This window comes from Galeopterus variegatus, unplaced genomic scaffold, assembly GCF_000696425.1.
Source record: "Galeopterus variegatus unplaced genomic scaffold, G_variegatus-3.0.2 Scaffold589, whole genome shotgun sequence".
Taxonomy (NCBI): Eukaryota; Metazoa; Chordata; class Mammalia; order Dermoptera; family Cynocephalidae; genus Galeopterus; species Galeopterus variegatus.
Window position 1 is genome coordinate 260,321 of NW_007726700.1, and position 19,083 is coordinate 279,403.

At 45.6% G+C, this 19,083-nt stretch overlaps 1 protein-coding gene across 1 annotated transcript in view; it reads right to left on the reverse strand.

Annotated features, from left to right (window-relative positions):
• TG (thyroglobulin) overlaps positions 1 to 19,083 on the reverse strand; it is a 254,111-nt gene that overhangs the window by 183,640 nt on the left and 51,388 nt on the right. Inside the window, exons 22-26 of the mRNA XM_008570298.1 lie at positions 18,299 to 18,469; positions 13,332 to 13,448; positions 9,621 to 9,736; positions 6,659 to 6,767; positions 1,402 to 1,593 (exon numbers count right to left, since the gene is read on the reverse strand). Of these exons, the coding sequence (XP_008568520.1) occupies positions 1,402 to 1,593; positions 6,659 to 6,767; positions 9,621 to 9,736; positions 13,332 to 13,448; positions 18,299 to 18,469 (705 nt within the window). The remainder of the gene's footprint in view (positions 1 to 1,401; positions 1,594 to 6,658; positions 6,768 to 9,620; positions 9,737 to 13,331; positions 13,449 to 18,298; positions 18,470 to 19,083) is intronic.

A 19,083-nucleotide genomic window follows, 5' to 3' on the forward strand; every position in this document is an offset into this window, starting at 1 on the left:
TAAAAAAAAAAGACCTCTTTTTTTTTTTTAAAAAACTTTTGAAACCCCCCAAAACTTTTTTTTTTTTTTTTTTTTTTTTTTTTGTCTTTTTTCTGTGTCCGGCAACGGATCGCAACCCTCAGTGTCGCCCCCGTACCGGACCGGGACCGGCAACGGGATCGCAACCCTCGGTGTTGCCCCCGCGCCTCGCTCAGCCAGTGAGCGGGAACCGGTCTGTATGTGGGATCCGAACCCTCGGCGGGAGCGCCTCCGCGCTTCCCAAGCGGCGCACTAGCGCAGTGCGCCACCGGGCCGGCCCAGAACTCTCCATAAGCTTAATGCAACCAGTCATATCACTGGTTACAGTTTGACGCTGCTAAGATGAAGGTACAGTTGATTCTCATGTGAAACAGTTGTCCCTTCATTACTAAATTAATAGTATACCAGGATGTTCAACATTTTGCACTCATTATCTTTAAAACAAGCAGTCAAATAGGAAGCATCGTTACCCACATATTACAGATGACGGAACTGCAACTTAAAGTTCCTTGTTCAAGACTGCACAACCAGGGCCGGCCCGGTGGCGCACTGGATAGTGCGCCACTTGGGAAGCGCGGCGACGCTCCCGTCCGAGGGTTCGGATCCCACGTACAGACCGCCGAGGCTTGCGATCCCGTCGCCGGTCCCCGGTCCGGTGCGGGGGCGACACTGAGGGTTGCGATCCGTTGCCGGACACGGAAAAAAGACAAAAAGACAAAAAAAAAAAAAGACTGCACAACCAGAAAGTGACGAAGCAGTGACTAGAACCCAGGTCTGTTACACCAAAGTCTCTTCTCAACCACTCGGTTACACCGCCAACTGCATGGATTTATTTCTATAAACAGAAGTGCATTCCCACTGCTGAGAGACTGTCAGAAATAACAGTCCTATTGCTCACAGGACCTGGCATACAGTAGGTGCTCAACAGATAATTGTTGAATAAATAATCATGTGCAATAGAAATGATTTTTTGACCAATTGTGACCAGTCCAGGCTTCACAGGTGGCAGCAATATGCTGTTGGAGATATACCTTTGGTCAAATCCCAGCTCTGTCACTTTGCAAGCTATATGACCATGGGCAAATGATTTAAATTCTCTGAGCCTCAGCTTCTCAGTTTGTAAAATGGAGCTTGCAATACCTCCCCTGAAGATCACAGTAAGGAATAAACCAATGCTACAATGTGAAGTGGCTATCACAGGAGGTGACATGGGGAAGGGTCAGGGTTTGTCCTGACTTTGCATATGTGAATATCGCCTTCTTCAGGTGTGGTTACCTCATGGCTCCAACTCCCCAGGCCAGGCTCCAGGTTGTACATCCTGCTTCTGCATCCCTACATGTTCCCTGGCCCTTGTTAAGCTCCAGCCCTCGCTGTCAGCATTACCTCCTTGGACCTGTGTGAGGATGAAGCCATCGCAGCAGGAATCACGGTCACATGCAAGAAGACAGAAGAGGTAAGCATCGGTCAGATTAGCTCCTGATGCTGAGAACACAATGGGGCTGTACAATCCGGAGAGCACGTTTTGGAAGCCAGTTGGTACAAAGCTTTTCTGACTTTTTGCACTGAATTCTTGACCTGGGGAAAATGCAGAAAAATTTTTTAAAAGACTTTGAAATATGGCAGAGTTGAACAGAGTTTACCGATCTTATGACGACAGTTTGTGGAACTAGCTCTGATTGTGCTTGGGGCAGGGTGTGGTCCAAGACCAGATGCTCTCTGTGCCGCAAAACTTCTGGAGCTGCTTGTGTGTGAAGACAGTGGAGCCAGCCAAGGCCATGGCCCCAAACCCAGCAGATCTGGACAAATGCCCATCATACCTGCGAGGGTCTACAGGGTATGTGTAGAAAATGGGCACATATTATTTTCATTATTGCCAGCCAATATTTATTGAGCTCTAACTGTATACACAGACACTGCACCACATGCTTTACCTACATTATCTCATTTAATTTTCACTGCCCCGCACTGCCATCCCACGCGTTTCTGTAACATAAATTAGTTTGAACACAGGGTAGAAGGGAAGCTCGGCCTCTGTAATGCTGTAGTCACATTGGTCTCTCTATCTACAACTTTCCCCAGCCTATCACTGCCTGTGGGATTAAAAATTAATCTAGGAATGTGGCGTAGACAAACCCAGCGAATGCAGCAAGCTAAGGGAAACTGAGGATGTAACACAATGCCCACCTGCCCCACATCTTCCTCTTGTCTCACACTGTCCCTCGGGCTCTGTCTTCACAATGACAGTTGCAGTTTTCCCTCAGCTTTGTGCAAAGTGATGGTGGCAGTTTTCCCTTGTCCCCATAACTCAGCACCCTCAACAAGCTTCCTCACCAAGCCCCTTTTACACCTACTGTAGTATTCTTTATTACAAATTCAACATGCCTTTTTTAAAACCGTGCTAGTATTTTTTTAAAGTAGGACTATTACTGTTTTTGCCAGTCCTCTGGTTAAAAGTGGCATAGTTTGGATTTTGCCTATCCCTAAGTCTGGTCTTCCCACCAGCCTTGATATTTTTAGAGCATCATTTTGCAAACATGTGATTTTTCAGGGATATAAATATATATTGCAATATAGCCAAAATGTCTTTCCTATTCTTATGCCCATTTTACACTTGAGAAAAGAGAGTCTTAACACATGGACTGTCTTGCTTAGGTTTACACTGCTGCAGCGTGGTGGAAGGGACACCACGGCCTATACTCTTCACCACTCTGACCTGCTGCCCGTCCAGCAATCCACCAGGTTTTAACTAACCCATGTACTGGAGGTAGTGGATAAGCTTACAGTGTGGACCCTGAGAGCACAGACAAACCTGAGTGCAGATCCTACAGCACCCTTGCCAAGCAAGTTCCTAATTCCTCAGAGCCTCAGCTTCCCCATCTGTGCAATGGGGATGATAATATGTAATCCTCATGGATGTTGAGCAGATATAAAAAAATACTGTACATAAAAAGGCTGAGCAGTGAGCCTGGCACTTAGCTTATGCTCAGCAGATGTTTTACACGTCTCCAAAGAGCCAGCATCTTCCCTCTCCAAGCATTGGCTCACTCAGCCCCTTCTGCCTGGAACACCCTCTAACTATGCCAGGCAAGGCCCCTGCCCACCCTTCACCAAAGCCCAGCCTTAAGTTAAAAGGTCCCTCCCCAGATTTTTAGTTAGAATTCATCTCTCCCTTCCTCGATCTCTCTCACATTCTGTCTGGGCCTCCAGCTAAAGGCTCTATCATCTGTCACCCTGTATCCAAGCTACTTGAGATGGTGCCTGCCTTCCTGCCAGTTTGTGATTCCCTGATGCCTGGAACGGTAGTCACTAGCCATATTTGACTATTTAAATATCAATTTTAATTAATCAAAGTTAAAGTTGCAACAGCCACGTTTCAAGTGCTCAGCAGCCACATGTAGATGAGGACTACCATTTGGACAGCACAGACTTACTTATGGACCATACAGGAAGTTCTACTGGACGGTGTTGCCCTGGAGTCTAGGGCCATGTCTCAGCTTACAATGGCATCCTCCACAGAGGACCACCTACCCTGAGATCTTTGCATGGTGGGATCTTTCCCATCCTTCAGGTTTCAGTTGCAATGTCTCCTCCTCTGAAGTTCCTTCCTTGACCACCCTAAGCAGCTCACGTCCATCTGTATCCCACTGTCCTGTTTCATTTTCATCCAAGCACTTATCACCCTCTGAGAGGATCTTACTGCTGGACCAATTCCTTTATACACCCATGATTCTGTCTGTTTTGTTCACAGCTGCACCCACAGTGCCTACAAAGGTGCTTATCATGTTGTGGGTGCTCAGTAGCTATTTACAGGTTGTGCCAATGCTGAGCTGCCCCACACAATGGTCGAGTCCTAGCCGACAGAGCAGGTTGGTAGATCTTTCAGAGTTGGGGGAGGTTCCGCCTTGATGTACTGGGTAGCGAGATGTTTCCTCTTTCTAGACTTCATCTCTGAGATGAGAGATTGGGCCAGACAATCTCTAAGGAGACTTTGGGCATTGACTTCCTTTCATTCTGAAAGATCCCATGGCTCCTCCTCAAAGCCCACAGACATTAAATTGTGGTAGACAGCGGATGGTACTGGACGACAGGTCAGGCCACGGGTCTCTGGCCCTTCCATTAGTCCCATCTTCCAGGCTGCTTAAGGTGAGGGATGTGGATGGATGTGATTAACTGCCTATTAGGAGCCAAGGACTGTGTTGGAGACTTTCAGAAACTGTGTTCTTTCCTCCTTAGTTGTGACATATTATCCCCATTTTACAGAAAAGAGACTGAGCTTCGAGTGAAATAAGCATGTCGTTCCTAATCAGGGACAGAGCTGGCAGGTGGGAGGCGGCGGGAGGCTGAAGCCAGGTCCAGCTGGTGCCAACCTCCCTCCTCTTTCCACTACACCAGGAGCCAGAATGGCGGCTTCTGGGCATCTTCCTCTTTAAACAAAAAAGCAAAACAAAACAAAACAAGCAAAACTCAGTTCTGCCCTTGATTTAGTTTGGCAACAAGGAAGATTCCTAATTTCCCTTGCAATCTTACACCGAAGCATAAACTTTTAGGAGAAGAGAAAAAAACTTTTAGATTTTATTTTCAGTTTTTGTTTTCTTTTAGTTTTAAACTTTTTAGGAGAAAAGGAAAAACTTTTAGGAGGAAGAAAAAAATAACAAACTCTTAAAAAGAAGTTAGATTGCATCTTAATCAATGTATATATAAAAGGCCAAGTTATGGTTTTAAAGGACATTTTTGGTAGGGGTTACTTGTTTTATTTTCATTCTGATTTTTAGAAAATAATCCCTATGCTTTATTATTTTTTAATATGGATAGTAAAAATAATTGGAGTCAACACTAGGGCAGAAATTTTAGTGACTCTGGCCACAGATCAGAGAAACCCAAGCTCCGGCATTCTCCAGCCTCCCGGGCAAACTCCGCTAAGTCAGCATGCAGGCCAAAGAGGACCAGCGAGAAAGCAAATGCAATGCTGCCCCTGCCATGGGTTGAGGGTTGCTACCAGGGTCAGATGAGGTTTTGGTCTCCACTTGCTGCAGGCTGTTTCCGGCACGAGTCTGGAGCTGCTGGAAACCCCAGACCACCCAGCTTGAGCTACAGACCTAAGAGAAGGTCACCCCGGCCGCCCTTCATTCCAACCCCAAGTCCCAGTCTAAGTCCCATTTGGCTGTCTTCTGGTCCACAGCCAGCGCCTTGGGCCATCAGGAAACTTCTCAGCAAGAATAAAAATGATCATGGAAATGTGCTACACTTTCTGTTTCCTTTTTTCTTTTTTTCTGGCCTGTACAGGGATCTGAACCCTTGACCTTGTTGTTGCAACATTGTGCTCTAACCAACTGAGCTACCTGGCTGACCTGATACTTGCTGTGTTTACCACGTGCCAAGCACTGCTCTAAGAGCTTCACACGTGTCACCTCATTCCAGCATCCCGATCGCTTTGGTACATTTATGACTCCTGTTCTATTAATGAGGACACTGAAGCCTAGAATGTCCAGGAAAGTGCCCAGGACCACACAGGTAGCACGTGGCAGAGCTGGGGCTCAACCCAGACAGACGGGCTCCAACGTTGTCACCCTTAAAAGCTGTGGAGGGAAAGCCCGGAGAGCTGGGCTCATGCTCCTGCACTGCTGCCCCTCTTGTGGCTCTGGAGAGGAGGCAGGAGGCAAGCACGGCAGAGGAGCATGGGCCACAGGGTTCCGACTCACCGCTTGTCCCCCACATGCTACCAGCAGCCCAAAGTGTTTCCCTGCCCTCGCTCTGTGAAGCCCAGCTTACTAATGACATGACCTTGGACGACTGTTACTCTCTCAGCCTCTGTTTCTTCATATGTGAAACAGGGATTATGTCCTGCCTTTGTCTTCCTCCAAAGGTTTCTGTGAGGATGACCAGGAGAGTAAGCTGTAGACTAAAATACCATACTTCTCACTGCTTCATGTATTCCCTGAGCTGGCAGCCTCGGCAGAGGTTCTCAGACACATAGCATCTCGGTCTTGCTCATTTGCTGACTCAGAACCTGCCCTTTGCAAGCCCACGGGGAATGTGCATGCATATCGTGTTGGAGAAGGTCCCCCCACACAGGGGAATGGAAGAGGAAGCCCTTGGAGGTCTGCACAGGCTGTGAGGAAAAGGTCCGACAGTGTACAGAGAAGGTGGAGAAGGAGAAGCCTTAAGAGCCAGAAGGCTCATGAGGGGCAGTTGCAGGGAGCCCAGGGCCCAGGTCTATGAGGGATGTGCCCCATGTGACAGGCAGTGTCCTGGGCTGGCATGAGGGCATACAATCTGCCTCATTCGGTTCTGCCTGGATCCTCCACACACTGAGCTTTGTGTCTGCTCTGCAGTTTACTTCCTCACCCGCAGAATGAGGCTCCCAGCCCCTGCCAGATTGTGATAAGGATCACATCTGATGACACAAATGACAATGATGTGTGAAGCCCTCTGCAGTAGTGGGGGCATCACTATCTGCCTGTAGAGGACGTTGTGACAAGCCTGCTAAAGGACAGAGGAGAGGGAAGCTGAGCTTAGTGCATGCAGTGGGGAAGGAGACATGTCGTCTGGTCTCTCCCTAAATGCACCCTGCTGGAACCAGCTCCAAACTTGACTGAGTGAAGCCACTGAGTCCCTGAGCCATCAAACATGAACAACATACCCTTCTTCAAATACACAGCCACAGAGTCTTGATTGCGGTTCCTTACTTTCACCTGGCACCGAAGACTTCCAAAGCTGACAGCCTCCAAGTTTCCCAATGCATCTTGTTCCTGGAGATGGAAAGAGTCTGCATTATTATTCCACGGTGGAACTCAATTCCACAAACATTTGTCAGACTGTAACCAGGGCTAGGCACTGGGGCTGCAAAGACAAATAAGAGAAGATTCCTGCTTATTAGTTTCTCCTGATCTACTGGAGCAGACAGGTAAGCAGTAAACTCCAGCCCAGAGTGTTAGCTGCAAAGACATATGTAATTAGAGAGGAGTAATTAGAGAGGAGGGAGTAAGTAATTCCATAAAGAAAGGGGAGCTAGAAGAGTTTCCCAGAAAAAGTGAATCCGGGAAAGATTCTGATATGTAAGAGTTTGCCAGATGGAAATAAGAGAAGGGGGATTTTAAGCAGAGAAAACAGCAGACACAGAGACCCAGAATTTCACTGGCGTTTTGGGAACTAAACCCAGTGGTCCTGGCACTGTCAGTTATGAGGGAAGAGTGACGGGAGAAGGGAGAGGCAGCAGCCAGCTCCTGGAAGACCTTGTAGGTGTGTAGCTTCTATCCAGCGAGGATCTGGGAGATGGTTCTTAAGTTTGGAAATAGTGAGTTCGGACTTCTAAAGATCTTGTCATTCTCAATTATCTCTGATCTCCCTGACTTATCTTCAGCAATCTTGCCGTGTGGGTGAGGTAGGATATATGTGACTATATCAATTTGTATTTTGTTGCCAGAATTTGCTTTCCCCATCAAGGTTGCCAGACTTTGAGTTCCCTGTGGGAATTTTTTGAGGGCAAGGGCTATTTGAAGGAAATAATTCTTCCTGCTTTTTAGAAAGCCCGAACTCACTGAAGAGATGATGGCCTGGTGCTGTGGATTGAATGCCCCCCAAAACTCTTTGAAGCTTAGTCCCCATTGTAACAGTGTTCAGAGGGTGGGAAATCCAGTTATGGTATTTGAAAGGTGGGGCCTTGAAGAGGTGATTAGGTTTTGAGGACTGTGCCCTTGTGAATAGACTGACCCATTCATGGAGAAATGGGCATGGTTCTGACGGCATCATTCTTATAAGAGTAGGGCAAGGGAGAAGGTTAGCTCTCTCTTGCTCAGCCCATTCTCGCCATGTGACACCCTGCATCGCTGTAGAGAGCCACCACCAAGAACAAGACCCTCACCAGACACACTCTCTGGGCTGTGGACTTCCCTGCTTCTAAAACTGTAAGAAATAAATTATATTTCTTTATAAATTACTCCGCTTCAGGCATTCTGTTATAAGCCACAGAAAATGGACTAATACACCTGGGGAGCGAGGGAAGGAAGGGCCTCAGAGAGCATGAAGTGGGAAGATATTGCTGCAGAACTGGGAAGGACTCAGAGGGGTTCCCAGAGTATCAGGAGCCCTCGCCCCTTCTGTAGTCATGCCCTGGTGGAACAGCGGGCAGCAAGATGTCAGATGGACAGCTGGACCTCGGTAGGCTAAACCCATGTGTTGAGGCTCCTGCCTGGTCAAAGAGTCCCCCCACATCCCACGCCTGACCCAGAAGCAGTGGAGCCGGGAAAGCTGAAGGCCATGGGCCTCCACATGGCCAGTGTGGACCAGTCACTGATGACCACTGACCAAGGACCCCCACGCACACCCCAGGGCACTAAGAGCCCAAGGCCTTGGAGAGGAGCATTAATAAAGGCTGAGATGGAATTTCCCGTTGACGGGGGCGTAGTAATATTGACAGCAATGATGATAATTATAATAATGGTCACTGAGCATGCACTGTGAGGCAGACACTGTTCTGTTAGCTTTTCCATGAGGGACCTTATTCAGTCCTCACAATGACCCTGCGATGCAGGTACCATCATTAACCCCATCTTATATGGAAGGATCTGAGGAACCAAGGGGCTAAACAGCAACAAGCAAGTTGTGCAGCTGGGATTTGGACCCAAGACTCTTCCCTGCCTCTTCCCTATATCTTGTAGCTACAAAGCCAGCGTAAGAGCCCTCAAATTCAGGGATCCACCCTCTATTCCCCTTCCGGGATGTTGTGTACGAATACACTCTCACATACGAGTACACGGGCAAAGGGCACGCAAAGCACTCGTGCTGGTGATGATGCAAAACTGCCTCAACTCCACGGCCCCTGGCTGAGGGAAAGACATGCATCCACAGGGTGGGCTGAAATGCTGCCATGGAAAAGAATAAGGTTAGCTTTAAAATACACATATAGAGAGATAAATACCATGAGAAAACCATGACAGGAAATAACACACATTAGCATGTAAGCAAACAAAAAACATGCTTATAAATATACAGAAGTTTTCGGGAAGGATCCACAAGAAACCAGGGAGTAAAATGGAGATCTGTGCATGCTTAGGAGTTAGGAAATTAGGAGACAGTAGACTTTTGCTTTTCACTGAATGCCTTTCTATCCTAATCTGATGGTACCACATAAAATTGCCAATATTCTAGCAGTTTTGACTTACAGAAATTGCAATTTCACATGGTTCTAACAGATATTTAACTTTTTTTTCATTTTAAGTGACAATCATGTTTTACTTCTACAGTGGAAAGGAATGCTGGGGCCTGGGACTCAGAGGGGCAGACAGTATTTAGGGCTCTGGACAATGACCCCATCACCACCAGGTACCAAGCTGCCTGATGAGGTAGGTAGTGGGGAGGAGGAAGGGGGTGCTCTTCTGGCTAATGTGTCAGGAGAGATCCTGCTCCTGACGTCAGCTGCATTCTGAGTCCATCTCTGGTCTGTTGCAGTTTCCCAAAGGCTCATGGCTTTGAGGAAATGGAGGCAACACGGGATCAGCTTTCCACACTCTCATTCTGTCCCCTGATCAGCCTGGTGTCAATGAGGAGCGTGTCTGACATAGAACGGATGAGAGATAGAACCACCACTGGCTGCCACGCCTCACCTGACCAAAAGTTGTGCAGGCGATGTTGTCACTTGTCCACGCATAGAAATCACAGGAGACCTCTGACCCTGTCATGGACACCGTGAGAAAGCCGCAAGCTTCATCTTCAGCACAATCTATAAGAACCACAGGACAGTCACCCACCTGGGTCTCTCAAGTGATGCTGAGGACAGGACAGACAGGGACCCCTACCCCTGTCCCCACACGCCCAAGCACACACACACAAATATACCTACATACCTAAATACAATCACCCAGACACTCACAAACATATACACACGTGCACACACACAAATACAGACACATGGGAGACGTTTATTGAGCTCATACCATGTACCACATGCTGTGTTAAGTGCTCTCTGTGTTACTGAATCACTGATCCCTGCCTTACAGAGGAGGAAACTGAAACATAGTTCAGTCCAGTTATGTATCCATGGTCGCAACCCCACCAAGTGCTAGATCTAGAATTTAAATCTAAGCAGTCAGACTTCAGTTTGTGGTTACTAAGCTGTATCTGCCTAAATTAAACCTTTTTTACATTTTAATTGCTTCTCTTCTATAAGAACCCACGTCCAGATATCTGTTGAGATCACATCTTTGTTCATGGCTATATTCCCTCAGGGAGCTGATGATGGCCCTATTGGGAGATTTAATGATATAATAAAATCCCTACTTCTTACAACAAGTGCCCTCTCATGAATGCAGGAGACCACACATTTAATGAGGGCAGGGACCATGGCTGCTACGTTCACATTATATGACAGGTATGAAGCATATTGCCCAGCACATAGGAGATTCTAAAAATGTGTTAAATAAATGAATTAAGTTACAATTATATTTTTTTAAAAACAGGCCATATTCAACTGTGTAATATTCTGAACACTGATAGCAACTAATGATTTATGAGGGATAGGAAGTTCTGGTAGAAAATGTGAGTTTACTGGAATAAAAAAACAACTTACACTTATATATTTACCATTACAAAGTACTCTTACATATATTATTCATACTGATTCTTGCATTAGGTAAGAGGCAAATTTAGAGATGAGGAAACCCAGGCTAAGACGTGGCAAGGTCATGTGGCTGGCTGATGGCAGAGCAGTTATTCAGATTCCTCTGCACTCCAGTCCCTGAGCCCTCACACTGCATCTTCCCAGCTGAAGGGCAAGGGAAAGCCCCTCGTATCTGGTGACTAAGGTGTTCCCTCTTGTCTAACAGGACATCTCATAAGCTGTGACTCTACCAAGATCAAACCTTGGGTGCAAATGTGGTCTTTGGGGGTTTCCAGCATCTCCTGATTTCCATCTCAGCACTACAATGGCTGCAATGCCCTCATTAACTAGGCACTGACTGAGACCAAAATGGTGACCTTTTGCCCACAAACTGCCTGGCCCATTCAGAACCCAAAGAAAATAATTCTTATTGGCTCACTCAGCCCCTGGCCCTGAAGCCCTCCTATCCTCTCAACTGAACTAACTTGATCCTCATTGCAAACAGATCCTGCTTCACGCTCAGGGACAAATCCAGACAAGAAAACAATAAAAGTTCTGGGTCAGCATAAGAACACGGCACCCTCAATTCCCGTAGGCCAAGTACCGACCTAGAACCAGGGCTCCTGCCATGGCCCTAAGCACACTTCACCTCACGCTCCCACTAAACCACATGTCTCTCCTACTCTCCAGCATGCTGTTTAGTTATCTGGATGACTTGGTTTTCTTACCAGTCTCCTTTCCCTCACCAACAACAGTATGCACCCCTCCCACTGCCATAGTGGCTTATTTTCCTACCTCTTAAATGGCCCTTTGTCCTACCATGAAATCTTTTTGATGCTTGTTATGGGATGAATTGTGTCCCCCACCCATAATTCATATATTGAAGCTCTGACCCCCAGTATCTAACACAGAATGTGACTGTGTCTAGACACAGGGTGAGTGCAAAATGAGGTCATATGGTGGGCCCTAATCCAATCTGACTGGTGTTTTTATCAGAAAAGACATTAGGACACAGAGGAATCCAGAGGGAAGACCTTGTGAAGACACAGGGAGAAGACACCATCTACAAGCCAAGAAGAGAGGCCTTGGAAGAAAACAACCCTGCCAACACCTTGATCTCAGACTTCCAGCATCAGAACTGAGAAGACAAATGTCTGCTGTTGAAGCCCCAGTCTGTGGCACTTTGCTACAGCAGCCTGAGCAGACTAGGGTGGATCCCCCTGAATCTACAAACACTGGCTGTCTTGGACTACCCAACTCTCATTTGGCTGATAGGCACCATCTTGAGAGACCTTTCTGGCACAACTACCTGTTTTCTCTCACCATAACTTGGATGCCCAGTTTGGCCCATGTAGTGTTGAAGGTTTGGTCCCCACTGTGACAGCATTAAAAGGATGGGAAATCCTACTATGGTAATGAAAAAGTGGGGCCTTGAAGAGGTAATCGGATTGTAGGATCATGCCGTAGTGGATGGATTAGTAATGGTGGTCAGGGGCATGGTTCTTAGAGCTTTAAAAGGAGAGCATGCAAGAGTCTCTCCTCTCTCTCTGTTTCACCATTTTCTGCCATGTGAGTCCCCTGCATTGCTGTAAAGCCACCACCAAAGAAGATCCTCAACCCTGGACTTCGGACTCATAGCCTCTGAAACCATAAGCAATAAATTTTGTTTTCTTACAAATTATCCAGTTCCAGGAATTTTGTTACAAGCAACAGTAACAGACTAATAACAGCCCAGTTGGCTAAACCATCTCCTGAGACTAACAGATGGACCTGTCCTCCCTGCTCGCCCCATTCCCTAAGATTCTGCATCCACTTTTTCTTTTCATCCCACAAGTTTGCCCCTCTAACTCAAGCTGTGTCACAACATGTGTGCACACACATGGGTACATGCATGACACTCCTTGTCGAGACAAATAACTGCCATAGCTGACCATCAAGTTTGCTGTCTTGGTGCCAGTTCCTCACATTTACTCTGTTGACCCCTTGGTCCTGTCCCTCCAGTTCCTGTGAATACCGTTCATTCTACAAACATTTTTTTCAGTTCTTACTTCATGCCTCGCTCTGTGTTTGTGATACAAACAATGGGATATGCCTCTCATAACCAAAGCAGATATCCAAAATGGATTCATACTCAGTATAATTACTTAACAACTAAACCACATGTCATTACTGAGGGAGGCATAATGCAATGGTTGACCGTAGGCTTGGACATCCCATCCCTTAGCCTAGGTTTGAATTTAAGTTCTGTCACATACAAGCTCTGTGTCATTGAGTAAGTTACTTAAACTCTCAAAGCCTTATTTTTCTCATCTGTAACTTGGTATAACAATGGCTACTTTATGGGTCATTATAAGATTATGAGATAATCCTTGTAAAGATACACACTCAGTAGTTGTTCATACCACCTCTCTGTTCTCACTGTTGAAATAAACAGATACATATCCTGACCTAGACAAATAGCTCTACACCAGATTAATTTTGTTCATTTCTGCTCCATAACATTCAGCATACTTCTTGGCATACAGCAGATATACTATAAATTCAGCATTAACATTCTGAATTGCCTATACATTTTAGAAAGCAATTGATTTATGCTGTTTTTGATAAAGCATGTTTTTTCATTATAGTTTGAATGTTTTAATTTTATTTGTCTTTCCAATATCAGCAGAGCGTACTTCTACACCACTCTCCATATACCCATCTCCCCCTCACCCCTTACCTGCCAAGCACTGCACCAGTGGAGATTCAGAATCAGGAACTTTGGACCTGACCACCACAGGAACATCGCCATTGAAGATCACCTTCGATTCTGGTGCCTTCTCAAATTTCTGCATCACTGAAAGTAAAGCATATTTATGAAATCTGATTCTGAAGGTTATAGAACATCTGCAAAGAAGCTAACAAGTGTTAGGTCATGAAGTCACTTCCCACTTGAAGCCCTTGGTGACATAAATATGCCATGGACAACAATTCCTTTTTAAGGTAGCACCAGCACACTGCCTCATAGCTAATACTTCACCATGTCTCCCTTTTTCTACTTGGCTGTCAAGAAGGAGGGAGAAATTTAATGTTATGCTAGTATTTACAAATCATTTCTTCTCATTGACATTAATTTTTCTATCTAAACTTATATTTCCCTGTCCTTGTCTTTGAGCTCTAATTATATAATATAATTATTATATTGAATTTTTTTTTCATTAACTTCGATTCTTTCTGAAATGAAGTATGTCATTTTTAAAAATAGAAATAAGATATGTACATATGGGCTCATGTAAATTTCAAAATGTGTCATGTAGCTCAGGTATTTTTGAGACAGTATTTATTTAAGCAATATATTAACATCTGTTTTTTCAACACACTTGAGCCCCATTTGGTAGGAAAAACACAGCCACACACTCATGGAACTAGACAAGCAAGGGAACACAATTTCTCAAGGCTATGGGACTTGGAACTTATTCTTCACCAAGCAAAAAGCCATAGAGGGTAACTCTCAAGGAATGAGATTTATCTTCCAAGCCACAAATGCCTAAGAGTGTCAATATTTTGCAGTGTAACTATCAAAAAACAAGACTTACAAGCCCAAGAGCACATGAGTATCGGTTCTTTGCAGACATGAACATGTATGTAAGCTCTCATGATCATACACATCCATTGCTTTATAAAAGACACTTGTGACTGGACTGGTTGTCATCCAGTCAATAAATTCAAGGCCATATAAAGCAATCTTTTCTTGGCTTTCACAATAAGCACAAAAACTATGTTTATTCCTTTTGGGATGGGGTTGGGAGAGAGGAGCATTAATATAATAGAAATGACATGTTTTAAGCCTTCAAACATTTTGATGTAGAAAAAAATTTTAATTTTACAAAATGGTCCTTCCACATTGATCACTGAAGTTGCCTCGTTCACGTGCTCTGCTCTTCTCTCATTTCATTCTCTCATTTTTATTTTGTACTCCTTGGTGCCCTCTTTGTAGAGACTGCAAGCTCCTGTCCAGCAAACTCAATGCTATCGTCAGCAGAGTGTTCCTAAGGCTCAATTGGTATAGACCAGAAGCTCAAAACATTTTAGGGAGACTAAATAAAATACGAGAGGTCTTTCAACTTCTAATAAACTCAGATGAAAATGCAGTAAATTTAGCACTTCAGTAGAGAATCTGCTGGTTTTCCAAAAAAGGACACCTTGTTGACAAACACCTTCACATTGCAGCATTCTATGCAGAATCTCGTTGCCAAACAGAACAGGAACAACCCATGAACCAAGTTGCCAATGGAATACTAAGTTAGTTTGCAGATTTATACATTGTGTTGGTATAATTTCCCACGTAGCAAATTTCTACTTAGCATATATTTACAAATGTCTTGGGGAAAGCATAAAGTGATAACATCTAATGTTATCTAATGATAACATCTAAGAACAGCATATATTTGATCATGATTCTTCCATAGTGTATTATGGCTATTTATGCTCCCGTCTCCTTCCAGGGCCAGAACAATGTTCTGATCATATCTGAACCTTCACTAGCTAGGATAGCAGCAAAGATACTAGTTTTCTGTTCTTTGGGTAGACAGATGGATGGGTAGGTAGATGAGCAAATAAATGACTAACAATGTCATTACAACAACAGAAAGCCAGGAGAGAACATTATAATGGTGTAATTCCAAAAGGACGCATGTATCTTTGTTTAGGCACTGGACGTGTACATAAGATCTTTAGCAAGGGTCAACAAAGAGCAGAGTTAGAAAACTGGATCTAAAGTTAAAGGGAAAGTGAACTTGAAATATTTGTATTGGCCAAGCTCAGACTAACTCTGAGAGTAAACAAAGGGAACACGGAGGAGATGAGGGGGGCACCGTGAAGCTGCAGCAGGAGGGATTTAAGACAGGGAGTAGCAGACAGGAGGGAAAGAGCACCAGTGCTCAAGTTCAAGTCCTGGTGCCACCACTCCTTACCAGCTCTGTGTCCTTGGGCATACTCAACCTCTGAGAGTCTCAGTTTCCTGGTTGTAAGAATTAAATAAAATAGCATTGAATATCCAGTACATGGTAATAACTCAGTAAATGCCAGGCCCCTTTGACTTCTGCAAGGACAGCTGCCTCCACTTGAGGACTTGTAAAATTGGCCACAGGAATTTGGCTAGCAGGAGAATCTCCTTCCCTGAAGATCTTTAGGAAATAGTTTCAAAGAAGCCAGATAAGTGGAGCAATTCATTTATTCTGTCAACAAGTACCTACTGCCCTGGAATAGAACAAGAAATAAGATACGGTTCTGGCCCCAAAGGAGTATACATTGTAATGAGGCTAGAGCCCAAAGAGGAGGCTGGGATACTGCAGTTATACTTTGTCCCAGGAGCAACACAGAACTACTGAAGACTTTCAAGGGGCATTACATAAGCATAATTGCCTTTTAAAATAAGTGAGCTGGAAGCACCATAGGAAAATTGCTGGACTGGTGCAGGAAGATGAGTTAGAGGTAACTGTGTGGGTAACAGCAGAGGCTAGACAAGGGGGTAGCAGTGGGGTGGAGAAGGGGCAAACCCCTCTCAAATAGACCTGTTTGGAGAGGCATAGAGCTGACCTGTAAGTCTTTTGCTTTTCATGAAGGACAAAAGTCTCAAAAGTGAGACTATAATCCCACTCCAAAGAGAAAGTGCTTCTCAAAGACAAGTTGAGGGATTTGGAGAAGAGAAATGTTGACATCCCAGTGGGGGCCCAGCTTATTCACATGGAAATCTCCCTGCACATCCAGAAAGGGAAACTTAAGCTCAGAGCTTTGCATAAGAAGCCAAAGATGCTGTGGATCAGTGTGGAGGCTGTTCATAAGCCAGCCCTCAGGAGCATCATCCACGTCCTCAAAGCTGAGCTGAGACTCACAAATGCCCTTGCTGCCACTGATTAAACCGTCCTCTCTCCCCCAAACACTGAGCAGAACAAGCCATGAAATGCTTTGCAAACTTCATATTACAATTTTCAAGCTGAGCCATTGACAGGGATGCAAAGAAGGCTTAGAGAACTCAGGCAATGATCCCTGAATGGCCCCTCGTCATCAGGTCCACTGGGCAAGTAGCTTCTTCTCTATGGGTAACCTCTCCTTCCTGTGAAGGATCTATGTGATTGATCTCGTACCATACCTTCCAGCTGTAACTCCCCTGATCATTATTCCTGCCCAAGATGGGGTATATTGGAAAAACACATAGTAAGACTTTCTATGGATTTGCAATTTATCCTTAGGGACACACACACACACACACACACACACACACACACACACAATCCTTGGGATTCGTTAGCTCTTTACAAAAGAAGGGAAATGATTGCTCTGAGCATTAGAAAATAAAAAATGTCTCACTTGGATTATCTCTGGTATTTTATGTCATTAGCTGTACCAACTTCCCTAGAAGATAAGCAGGATATGTATGCACACACACATTTGTATTTAATGAGGAAGCAGATGAATCTAGATAGAAGCACAGATCAGTGCAATGGAAAATGCAGGGGGTTGGGAGTCATTGCACACCAGTTCAAATTCTACAAATATTCTATCCTAACTATAGGATAAAGATAAGCACTTAAACATTCTTTGTCTCAGTTCCCTTAACTGAAATATTGGTGGTAATAATGCCTACCCCTCAGGACTACCATGGAGTTTAAACGTGGTCAGCATATGAATGCCTGGCACATAGCAGGCCCAGGTACATCAGGCCCTCGCCTCACACAGAAACCCTCAGAGACTCTGGCAGGCAGGGCTGGCTCTGGCTTGTCAAGTGTGCAGAGGTGAGCCACAGGACCTCAGCAGAGGAAGGTGACTCTATGACAAGGTGGAGCAGGGTCCTGAAGACTTAGAGAAGGTCAGGATTAAGGGAGCTTGCAGGTTGTCCCAGACTTCCTTGTTTGAGGAAGAAACAAGGCAACTACTGTTGCTGAGCCTCTGGAAGGCATGTCGTTGCCAACGCACTCAACACCCCTGCCAGGTAGGCACTAATATCTCCATTTTACAGATGAGCAAAGTGTTGAGGGTGAGTGATTTTTCCTTACACTACACAGCCAGTGAAGGGCACCATTGTGATTAAACTCCTTCTGATCAACAGACCATGCTCTTCCCTTCCATTCTGGGAATTCCCATCACATGTTGTACAGTAGGACATTCGATGGTTCACTCAGGACTTTGCCACACACCATCTCACACAGGGTAGAACTGAGACTGACACAGGGTAGTGCTCGATGAATATTTGTTGACATTATAAGATGATGTTGATCCTCAAAATGTCTCACGAGTCAGGCAGGAAGCCACTGGGGGACTGAGGATCAGAGAGGTTGAGCAACTTGCTCTGGGGCACTCAGAGAATAAGTCATGGAAAAAGGACTGGCACCCAAGTCTTTCCACAAGCTGCCTACAAGGAAGGAAGCCCCAGCAGATTATCTTTTTTTTTTTATAAAGTATTTAGGGGTGAGAATTCATGATGTCTGAAACTTACTTTCCAAAAGAGAGATTTAAAAAAGAGAGAGCAAACTATTACCAATTTTTGAACCTAGGTGACAGGGATTTTTCCAACTTCCTAGCTTAAAATTGTTCAAAATAAAAAGTTAGAGACAAATGCATCACATGCGTCTTTCCCTTTCTCTAAGGCCCTCGAGACCACTTGCCCTCTCCCCAGTGACTGTGGCTGATGTGACCGCCAGCACGTACTCAGACACTGAGAGTCCTCAAGTGGGGCCTCTGTCTCCGACCATGGCAGCCTCTGCCCTTCACCGTCCAGGCAGAAGCCCTTCCCACTGCCCCTGTCCCTCTGGCTGGCTCGGTACTGGCCATCCTGGTCACACTGCAGGCCCGCCTCATTCCTCTGACAGTCAGTGACACCTGGAACCAAGAGATGGACACAGCAATCAGTGACAGGCTCTGGAACCCTCTTCCCTCCCAACTCTCAAGCTCCAGGTCATTGACCAGATGACCCAGACATTCTAGTTCAAAACTTTTCAGTGCCCCCACCCTGACCAAAGGATTGTATCCAGGCTCCTGCTTGGGACAATAAGGCCCCTGTGATCTGGGCCCCACCCATCCTGAACCCTGCACATACACTCTATGCCCCCCACAATATCAGTTACCCTCAGTGCCCCTGATACCATCTGCTGAACACAGGCTTTGCTCCTCTGGCCCCTTTCCTGGCCCCCGGTCCCCCCACTCTTCACTGCGTGAACACTTCATCACTCACCAGCTTTGCCCATCCTCACCACCTCAGGGAGGCCCTGCTGCAGTAGTCTGAGTGTTTATGACTCCCCGCCTCCCCAGTCCCCAGTGCCAAAGTATTAAGAGGTGGGGCCTTTGGGAGGTGATTAGGTCATGAGCATGGAACTCTTAAGAATGGGATGAGCACCCTTTCGAAAGAAGCACAGGGGAGCTTAATTGCCCCTTCCACCATGTGAGGACACAGCAAGAAGGCGCTGTCTATGATGCCTTCATCAGACACTGAATCT